The 10,979-nt window shown below is 38.1% G+C and overlaps 1 protein-coding gene across 1 annotated transcript in view; it reads right to left on the bottom strand.

Moving 5' to 3' along the window:
• RGS12 (regulator of G protein signaling 12) overlaps window positions 1-10,979 on the bottom strand; it is a 71,874-nt gene that overhangs the window by 27,838 nt on the left and 33,057 nt on the right. Inside the window, exons 3-4 of the mRNA XM_026034123.1 lie at window positions 9,091-9,112; window positions 738-907 (exon numbers count right to left, since the gene is read on the bottom strand). Of these exons, the coding sequence (XP_025889908.1) occupies window positions 738-907; window positions 9,091-9,112 (192 nt within the window). The remainder of the gene's footprint in view (window positions 1-737; window positions 908-9,090; window positions 9,113-10,979) is intronic.

The following is a 10,979-nucleotide window of genomic DNA, read 5'->3' as shown; positions in this document are numbered from 1 at the left end:
ATAGATGCTGCCTCACTTGGAACATTATGTAGCTCATTAGTTGGTATACATTGCTGGGAAGCAGGAGAAGTTGCTATGAGCCACATCAGGAGGGAACTGAAATCAGGTCTCCCACTTCCAGGATTACTGCTCTAATCAACACACTATTATGTAAAATATGAGTATTTGCAAAATATGCAAAACCTCTTCCACTTAGAGAGGAATTCCTGCTCTGTGACAAATCTATCCGCAGGAGATGCCTGTGCATTCTGCATCCCAAGTGGACCTAGATCTTATTCCACAACCTTGAATTAAATGTTCATGCTCCAAAGGTGCTTGAATACTGGCAGGTATCTCCACAGCAATTTCTTTTGGCTAGTTATGGGTGAGGTCCTTCTCAGTCTGTGGTCTTTCTGTGACTCCCAAGGGAAGGCATGTTAACCTGTCAAGTCGAGAGGCATTTACTTTAGGCACCATGACTCACCAAGCCTCATGCCAGGCTACAAGGCATTATGATATCCAGGTTACAGGTAAAAGCCAAGTACAGACTGGAAATCTCTCCTGGGCCTGTTGAATCAATTTCAACATCCCAAGTTTTTCTTTCAATTGTGTTCTGTTAAAACTAGGAAAGATGTTCAGGTAACAACTGTGTAACAGTCATCTCCTGTCCTTAAGGACAGCGTCCAGAAAAGAAAGAAAAAATTCTTGCACCTGTATCTGATATCTTGAAAGCTTTTTTACTGTCCCTCAAAACTTACAGAAAAATACTTAATGCCAATAGGATCCTGAAGAAGACGCTCAAATGAAACAGCCCAGCTCGCAACTCTTCTTTCGCGAAGCCGTCGACAGCTCTGTACACTGGGAAGACTCGCATTGCTACTAAGGCTATTCTCACTGATGCAGTCTTTCAAATCAGTGCTGTTCAGTTCTGTTAAAATAAAAAAAATATTATTCTCTTTTACTCGTCTTTCTACAGCATTTTTTTCCATATATATTATGCCACTTGCTCAAAGTTTACAGTAGTGCAGGCTCCATAAGGTCCCTTGCCATAAAGTTTTCTTCCATTCCACTGCAAGGAAAAATATACTAGTGTCCTAACAATAATGCCCTGGCAGAAGCAAAAGGGGAAAGCAAAAAGATTTTTTTTTTCTTGCTTTATATATATATACACACAGAGAGAGAGAGAGAGTGTATATATATATATATATATATATAGTGTGTATATATATATATATAAAGTATGCTGACTAATGTTTCCTTCTTATATTCTTGTCTCCATAAACTGCAGTCCTCCAGAGGATTATCCGTAGAAAGTGGATCTTTAAGTGTCCAACTTTTACCAAAGAGTGGGCAAAAACCTATATTAATATGAGACAGACCCATCAAACCATCAACGGATCAAGAGAATTTCTCACAGAGATCTACAACTCTCCCCTGGGCTAGGGCAAACAGACTGCAATAATCTGGAGATGCCCACGTTGCCCCAGACCTTGTGAGAACAGCTTAGCAGAATTTAGTCCTCCAAGGGGACTGCCGTTTAGGAGCCTTTTTCCAGCCTATTCTTGCTTCTTGACATTGGTAATATTGTAAAATTCTGAGAAGACCACAGAAGAAGTTACAACCCACTTTAGTAGAATAATAATCCTATCTAAAAATAGTATTTTCCTAAAGAATCTGAGCCAGGAGAGAAAGAATTAATTTCAAAATAAGCATAGGAAAAAACACAAATACTCAAAGTGTATTGGGTATTTGAGCTGTATGAAATTACGTATTGAGCTGTATGAAATACAGCTACTATGGATTCATAACAAAAATAATGTTGAGATGACATTCCCATTAGCCAGCCCATATAAAAAACTGTAACATGATGTTACTACTATAAGGAATAACAGAGAACAAGAGTTACACATTGACAACAGATTTTGATAACACCTGGCAAGCAAAACTAGCTGAAAAACTCAATGCCAAAATATGCTCACCCTATGCTTTTTCTCAGGATGAAGCTGAGAAATTATCAGATATTTATGATGCTGAAAAACACACTTTGCATTTGGAAAACCTTTAGAGAATTTTGGAAAATACATCTACATGTAGCAGCACAACTGTGCTAACTTGAAGTATTTATCATTAATCAAAGATTATCTTTAACATAAATCAGTAAATTGAGTATACACAAAAATTATTAAAGATTGATCACTTGTTCACAGAAGTGGAAAGGTGAAAGAGAAAATTTGTAACAAAAAAGGAGAATTTTACATTGGTGCAACATGGTCCTATTCACAAACTTGCATGCACTTTTACAATTTACTTCTCTCATCATCTCTCAATTTATACAAATGCAAAGTCAGTGGAGTAATACTTGTGGTTACCCACTTTGCAGATGTCATTTGAGGTATAATTAATTGTATAGACACGACTGAATAAAGCCCTGAGCCACCTGGTCTGATTCCTGACTGTGCTTGGAGCAGATGGTTGCACTAAAGACGTCCTGAGGTCCCTTCCAAACTGAATGTTGCTGTGCTCAAGTGGTTGTATGAAAAAGGTAGTCACTGAATTCTTTGAAATAAGAGCAATAATACAAGAACTCCAAATCCTCAGATAAAGAGGTGATAGCTTCAATAATTCCCCACTAAGCATAAAAACACATACACAGCAAATATAAATGCAAACTCACTGAAAGCATGGAATTCAGTAAGAAAGAGCCTACTCAGGAATATTTTTGTCATTGTTTATTTTCCTCAGTTAATCACTTACAATAATTGAAGCAAGAAGTAATTTCACCAAAATTATTATTTTGTAAGATCCCTCAAAGAACGCTTTTTTCCCTTATATATCCAAAATGACTTTGCATTTTTACATTTTATGTTACAAAATATTATTGTTCCTCCCAGAAAGTACAAACTTCGAAAAAAAGGACATTCAAAGATGGTTATAGAGATAGCTAAAAGTTATAAAGATAGTTATAAAGATGTCGAGATAAGAAAATTTAAAGAAAACAATTCCTATGAAACTTCATTTTTAAGCTAAATGCAGCCTAGGCTCAGAAAGATCTACTAAGATGTAACAGCTAAATACAGTTTCTCTAAGCAAGACTATTTTAAAGTAAAATACCACAAAGATACTGAATAAGATTGAAGGGGAGAAAAAGATGGAAGGGAGAAGTGAAAAAGTAACTATTTCTTATTTTATTTTAAACAAGGATAATGTTTATGAAGAATACTTTTAGTTCCCTTATGGACATATGGATCAAAGCTAAGCAAATAACTGCAGATTGTCTTGTATGGAGTATTTATTCACTTTTTCCCGTAAGACACATACCAAAGAACAGAAGCAAGTCAACTCCTAACTCCATTAGAGAATATCTATCACCACAGTGAAACTACTGTGGAAGAAGCTGATATGAATCTGATGTGAATTATTATCTTATTTATTACCTGAAATATTTATCTTTAACTCGGCAGATGGATGTATTTCATTCTACAGTCCTAGCTGTGACCAGACCCTACTCGATATGTCTTTACATGTTACAAACCAAGAGTTTTAGAGGTTACTAAACCCTGCCTCGCTCCTAGAGATCCATTCCCCTTGAACTTCTGCAATGGATAAATTCAGATGAGGATTTCCCAGTCCCTTCAAAACAAAAAGGTCAACCTATCCCATGTATCCAATTGCTAATGCCTACTAGGACAATTTGGGGAAATCAGGCAGCTGTAGCCATGTGAACCGCTCAACTCCAACTCCACAAGTCATCGTGCCCTGGGCTGGGGAGAAACTGCAGCGTGGGCTCTCCAAAAGGGGGCTGCTCTTAAAACAGCACTAAGGGCTTATTCATCCACAATAAACTTAATCTTTTCTGCTGAACTGCACTTAACTAACTCTTCAGCTAACTGAATTTACCTTGTTTCAGAAAGGACCAGCTGAATTCATGGTTAACTCAGAGGCTACTCTTTCCGCCACTGCAACACGAATGCAGTTTTCTTTAAAAATCTGTAGAGATTCCTGCAGGGGCTTCTATTGACAAGATTCTTTCCCAGCAAAGGTTCAGTTACTCAATTTCCTGTTGCTACATATAGAAAGAGTTGCAGTTAAAGCCATTACAGCACAGCGCAGGTAAATCAGCGCGTAACTTAGAAGCCAGGAGAAAGAAAGGTCAGGTGGATTGAAGAAACCAGTGGTATCACCAGTGCAGAGCTGATCCAAACCACACTTAAAGGAAGAACAGGAACAGGCGTGGGAGCCCGTGACTCCTGCCGCACGGCCCTCCCGGGGCAGCGTTTCCAGCACAGGGCTCCAGGGTCAGGTTTCTTGCCTCGGCTCTCGTGTTCCCAGCACGTGGGGTCCACCTCAGAAAGGAGGAACTGAGAAACCTTCCAAGTGACTCATAGATTTCATCTCAGAGTCACCCTGCTGGGAAATAAAAGCCTCAGACTCTTTCAGGAAGAGAAAAGCTGAGAATTCAGATTCCTCCCTCTCCTGTCCTGTGCAGAGCAGCCTCCTCCTTCATGCTTAAAAGGCAGGGTTAGGTACTGTGAAAGCCCCCGCTGGGGTACCTGGAAAACACTAGGGTTGTGAACAGACCTTCCTAATGCCTTTCTTCCTCCTTCCTTGATCCTGAATTGCCTGTAGGTAACAGGAGGCTCCTTCCTTCCAGGGGCGTTCAGGATCCCAGGCACCTCTCTGTATTTCTGTTCTGTTCCTGATCCACGGGGCCTCAAGAGGGAGGCCGCCACTTGCTACGCAAACACCTGCAATTTCCTTTAACAACCTCATCCAAACACAGAACTGACACCAAATGCTTCCTAAAAATCCACACAAATAAGACCTTATACTTCTTGTTTCATATTTTGTATTTTGGAGGCTTATTTTTTAAAACAAAAATCATTCTGTAAGAAAATTCACATATCTAATCAACTAAAAGCTTGAAAGCATTCAGGATAAGATAGCTTTGAAAGTTTTGATTTAAATCATTTATGGCAGTAGGACTGAATACAACTAAGCATACTTTTTGCAAACATCCCTTCACAAAACTTACATCCACTCTCCAACCTTTTTGTACCTCTTTTTTATTGTGAGCAGCCCCCCAAATCCCTTGCAACCACGAGCACGCCGACAATCATACAATTAAGATATTCCCCTTAATCCCTACGGACATTACCTGGATAAAGCTGGTAAGAACCGCTGCGGTGCCATCTAATCAAATACTTCAAGGTGTTCACTGAGAGCCATCCCTCTGACTCCATACCAAGCTCAGCAGCAGCTTCCCAGGAGCCATGGGGTGTGGACGAGCCCTCCCCGCCGGGACATGGCTGCTCCGGAACGCCGGGAAGAGGGGACGCTCCCCCCGCAATTCCGGACAGCCTTTTACACCCTTCACAACAAATCGATTCCTCACCCTCGTGGCTTCACGCAGAGGAAACCAATAGTATACTTAACACAAAGCATTATAAAAAGGTACATAAATAATTTAAAGAAAAGACCTTTTGCCACTGGATCTAAAGGAGCTTGAATTATTTATGTTGCTGTGGAACATGGCTACAGCAGGCACACATTGCCAACATATAAGTTAAAAATAAGACATACGCCTGTTGGAGGAAATAATCTGTCTGTACTTACTGTAAACAAGGGTGTTCTGTTTTGTTTGGAGATAAATGGGTTTTTTTTTCATTCTGCCTTCTTTAGTTACTTTTTAAAATATGCTTCTACATTATTTATTATTCTGAATGTCAGATTCCTTTAAAAGAAAAAATCTTTAAGAACATTTTTGCTTAAGAAAATTAAAAAAAAAAAAGTCATCAGGTACTAGAGCAAAGTGCTTTGTAAGAAGATGGCCCATATACTGTTATCCTTATGTATATGGAAATAACAGGCTTCAGCTTCATGGACTGATTCTGGAGCAGGTAAATATTGACTAAAGAGCCTCTGCACAGCTCAGACAGCTCCCCGGGCCTGAGGAGGAGATGAAGGATGAGGCTCATTTATTCCATGGCCACTGACCCTGGAGGTTTCCCTCTGTAAAGCTCCACCCCGGGATCAATGGCTGGAGTGAAAGCAGGACATGAGCTGGCGACTAATGGCAATTTAACTGTTTCAGCTCCAAAATGATCTGGCCAGCACAGATCCTGTGCTCAAGACATCCTGGGCCAGCACTCAAGGCTCTACATCAAGCAGAAATGTATAGGTGACACAGCTCTGGAACAGGCTGCTCAGGGAGATTGTGGAGTCTCCTTCTCTGCAGGTCTCCAAACCCATCTGGACGCCGCCCTGTGCCCCATGCTCTGGGTGTCCCTGCTGGAGCAGGGGTTTGGACTGGATGATCTCTAGAGGTCCCTTCCAACCTCAACCATTCTGTGATTCTGTGATTCTATGAAATGTAGAGTTTCCAAGATGGGCAACAGGAGAAATCTACTAGTTATGGGTAGTTGTAGTAACATAAAATTATTTATGCCATTTGTAGACTGTAGGTGCCATAAACTATTAGAGCTGTAGCAGTGCTCTTGCACCTGAACAGTTTTACTATTTGCTTTCTGATTGCAATCCATTAAGCAAATCAAGGACTGCTGTTTCTTGAGAGTTGTGGCTGGTCAGCAGCACTGGAAATAACACTAATTCACGTGCCTACATCTTCAGATGTTACCTACTTTAAAAGAGCCTGAAGTGCACAATTTTGGCTAATGAGAACATCCTAGCTGGATTTGCACAAGCTCAATTACTATCTAAAATAAATGCAACAAGGAGTAAATGTTTTCTAATGCCTGGCTCGAATGTAATAAAATCCATATGTCATGAGGTTTCACTGACCTGCGGGAAAAAGAAATGTCCAGAAAGCTGTCATGCCTCTTACTACATTGCAAAGATGTATGTAAGCACGTAATTATTGTTTTTTACATATAAACTCTCCTTCTGAGATTAAATCTTAATAACATTATTTATACTGTGCATACATATGTATTCCTAGCCTGAAAAAAGAAGTCTGTACTGCTATATTAATGGTTACTCGGGGCCAAATCTCACTAATCTAAACATGCTCTGCAATGTGTAAACCTGTGGTTCTATTAATGAATTACTGAAATTTGAGGAGATTGGAAAATTTTCAGTGCTGTGACATTTTCAATAAAAGCAAAAGCCTGAAAATGTAATTTAGACATGAATCAGAGCTTTTTACTCAATGTAGCTCTATATAAATGAGTTCAGATTTTATTTCAATTCATTTTTCCTGGTTACCTTCTCTCTGGTTCTTATTTTTCCAATCTGCTTTTCTGAGTACTTAAAGCATCTATTCAATATGACTGCTTTTAACATAAATTATTCCCTTCCCCCTATACTTTTAAGTAGCATTTAATAATGAAGAGAAAGGGTCCATGTAAAATCTTCAGCAACAGCTGAAAAAAAGTCATACAACCCATCAAAAAACATATACAAATCACTATATTTACTTTCACCTCTGCAACCTACACAGCTCTTAGATTTCATTACTTCACAAAATTCTATGGTATCGACTGTAAATTTACAGTCATCCATGGAACTGAACTCCAGCAGTCATATTCAAAGAGCTAAAAATTAGTCTGATGTTAAAAATCAATCCACTGGAAGCATAAAAAGCTTGAATATGACTAACAGAGGAGGCCTCTTTCAGGAATCTCCAAGTTTGGATGGGCCGCAGAAGCCATTAATTTTAATTAGCAAGGAAGAACTGGAAACACAAAGCAGATAAGACACAGGCACATTCTGCTTTTAGCTGAAAAAAAGATCAATCTCTACCTTGTGCCTTTTAGCAGATGAAATTTAAATCAACTACATGTAAAAAATGAAAACTTCCATGTGCTTTTTGCCTTCCTTCATTGTTTTTACATCGAACAGGTAACATCTGGGGAAAAATACCTATTTTTGCCATGAAAACATAGCCTATACTTTAGGAACAGAGAGTAGAACAGATACACTTATTTTTTGTTCCATTCTTTTGTCATTTTGTAGGTAACAGAGGTACATTATAAAGTCTATCTTCTTATCTGGAGATGAGAAGAAGTAGAAGCCCAGGACAGCAGCAGAGAAGGAAATATCTGACAAAGTCAGGGAGACAGCAGCAAGTGGCTCTGTCAATAGGCCCAAAACACTACTATGTCTTTCCACTGTATTTTTAGTTTTATAAGGAGTCAAAAACTAGGGCATGATGGAAAGTTGTGAAGCTCTTGCTGCTTTTCCATTTATATTTGCACTTAGTGTAAAAAAAAATAACTCTACCATCTAAAACATTTTAGTACATTAGAGCAACATTTTGTCCCTAATAAAACTCTTATTCTTTCTTACAAGGGGTACTAAAAGTAGGGAAATGTGTAAAAGAGGGTTATTTTACAGGATCTAATGAAGCAACGCCTGCAAAGTATGACAAGTGAGAAAAGCCATCTCTTGTATGCCTAAATTGTCCTTAATTCCTTTATTCCATTAAGGAAGCATACATACTGCTATACTAGTTTCAATTAACTTCAAAGGTTCACAGGAATCATCTGAGGATGCTTAGCTGTGAGAGGACAATCCCATAAAGCATGAAGGCCATGATAAAATCCAAAGACACAAACATAGGTGACATATGGAGGAGGTTACTCTAGAGCTGCTCCCATCCCTCAGAACTTCCACGCTGGGATTTTACAATTATCAAGATACTTACCACTTTCTCAAAATGTAGCCACACTAAAGAAGATTCAGCCCCAACAAATGTACCAATAGAGCTTTCAACTTACGAGCTAGATAACCTCTCTTCAAAAGCAACCAGGGATCATAAAAGACAACAAAATAGAGAAGATTTTCTGTGTGATCCAATTATATCAAAGACTGCTATCTCTGCCTTTTTGATATTACAAATGAAGAATCCTAGTCATAACAAAAATATGCATACATAGATTTGCCACAAAATGTTTATGCAAATAAATAAAGGCAAGTATGTGAATGAACCTTGCAGCCTTTTTTTGGCACAATTCCCACAGAAGTCTCAGAGTTCTGAACCATTTAGGCCAGACATCTTGTAAAATACCCCCTTGGTTAGCACGACTTACATTGCTTAATGGGGAAACGTTGATGTTTTTTAGATTATACAAGTAAAAACAAGCTTCAGCTTACCTCCATCAGAGACAGTTGCTGACTGCAATAAGAAAGAGAAAAGTAAGTGTTACTTAAGTTTCATGATAATTCTTCAAATCTCTGAGTGTCACATCATGTGTAAAGTGTCCATTATTTTTTCATGTTAACAGCAAAAGATAATGGGAGAGAGAAAATCCAAGGACACCAGCTGCCAATCCTTGCAAGGGCTTCCTCCTCACCATGACATTCACCCCAGGCTTTTTGGTGCTCGAACCTCAACCCACCATCATTAACCAGCCAAACTCCTTCCTGCTGCAAGCAGCAACACCAATTTTCAATGGTCTTTAAAAGTGGCCTGCAAAGACTTACAGTGAAAACAGTTCAGTTTGTTTCTTTTTTTACAGAATGGAAGTATAACAGGACCACTGAAACTGTATCTAGGCCTCCCTCTTCTTTAGTAGCACTGTTCCAGGTATCAAAATACTCATGCTTTGGGTACCATCCTTCAGTGCGATTTACCACATCTATTCTATTTGTATGCTGCCAGTAGGTCTAGCAAGCAGATAACGTGTTCAGAAGCTGTAATTTAATTGCTGCTTGTAATTTAGGAAATGCAGTTCGCATTACTGAACACTTTGATAAATCAGATTGCTTCTCATTTCTTATTCACGTACTGTAAATCAGTATTATCAGTAAAGGGGATTAACTCAGTTTCAGTATCATTACTGGAAGAATGAATAAAAGGATGACTCGATGAACTAACAGCACCAGTTTACACCCTCGTCAGAATATAATAAAAACGTGGCAAAACACGTATATTTTAGGAACACTTGTTTACTTAGGCACCTTATGTCAATTTAAATTCAAATACGAAATTTGGCCCTTTCATGATTTTGAAAGTGTCAAGTGAGCTTCATGGCATTTTCATGAGAGCAGAAAGAATATATACAGTACCTTTTGGCCACAGGAAAATTAACAATTGTAAAATACTATTTTAAAAGAAAAATTACACAACTGCATAAAGCTCAATGCCATTTAATTAAATGCTATGGACAATAAGATACAGTCTTAATTAGCACAAGGTAAAGCAATCAGCTTTCCACACACAATCGGTAGGTTTTGTGTGTTTTGGGTTTTGTTTATTTCAAAGGTTTTGGCTACTGTATGTTCAATAAGGTATCACTCTGAATTAAACAAGGCTTTTGGTAACTGCATTTAAACATACCAAAAAAAAAGGGAAAAGCTCTACCTATTTAGACAAGAAAACATCTGTTTTTCCAATGTAAACAAACCATCTCTGTGTTATTAAGATATTTCTAATTCATTCTTTGGGTTTGATATATTCCAAATATACAATGCTTTTATTTTATTTATTTGTTTATGTGTAACAGTGCCACTAAAACTCCAGAGCACCTCTCAGCCTGGTCAGTTCACTTCTTTAGATCACGCAATAAAATTTACAACAAGAATGTTTATTTTATTTCATCTATGTAACTTAAACTACCTCCACTCAAATTACCAGCTGGAAGCTGCAGCTAGTAATTATTATATAAGAATTTATAGTCATATGTTTAAAATATGTTTCTGACTACTTAGAAATCTTAATATAACCCTGTCAGAAATTTCATACAGTCACCATTTAGACAAAGCATTTGCTCTTCTAAAGTGTTCAATTCAAACTTGTCTAGATTTGTCCACTGATGCAAGTTGAGAGACCAGATCTTTTTTAAATTGTATGATGATCTCATTTTAAAAACTCACTATATGTCGGGGGCTGGATTTCGTTCTTCAGTGCTCTCTCTTAACAACACTGAAAGCTCTTCAGGGCAGAATTTGCCCAAAATTTGACCAAGATTGATTGTCTTATAAGCTAACATTTCACATAACCCTATTAAGAAATACCTCTTAGAAAGCTTACCTATTAAAAA

The sequence above is a fragment of the Nothoprocta perdicaria genome, unplaced genomic scaffold (assembly GCF_003342845.1).
Source record: "Nothoprocta perdicaria isolate Ctin4 unplaced genomic scaffold, notPer1 scaffold_14, whole genome shotgun sequence".
NCBI lineage: Eukaryota > Metazoa > Chordata > Aves > Tinamiformes > Tinamidae > Nothoprocta > Nothoprocta perdicaria.
The sequence above is the reverse complement of the archived record's forward strand: the minus strand, read 5'-3'. Positions and strand labels throughout refer to the sequence as shown.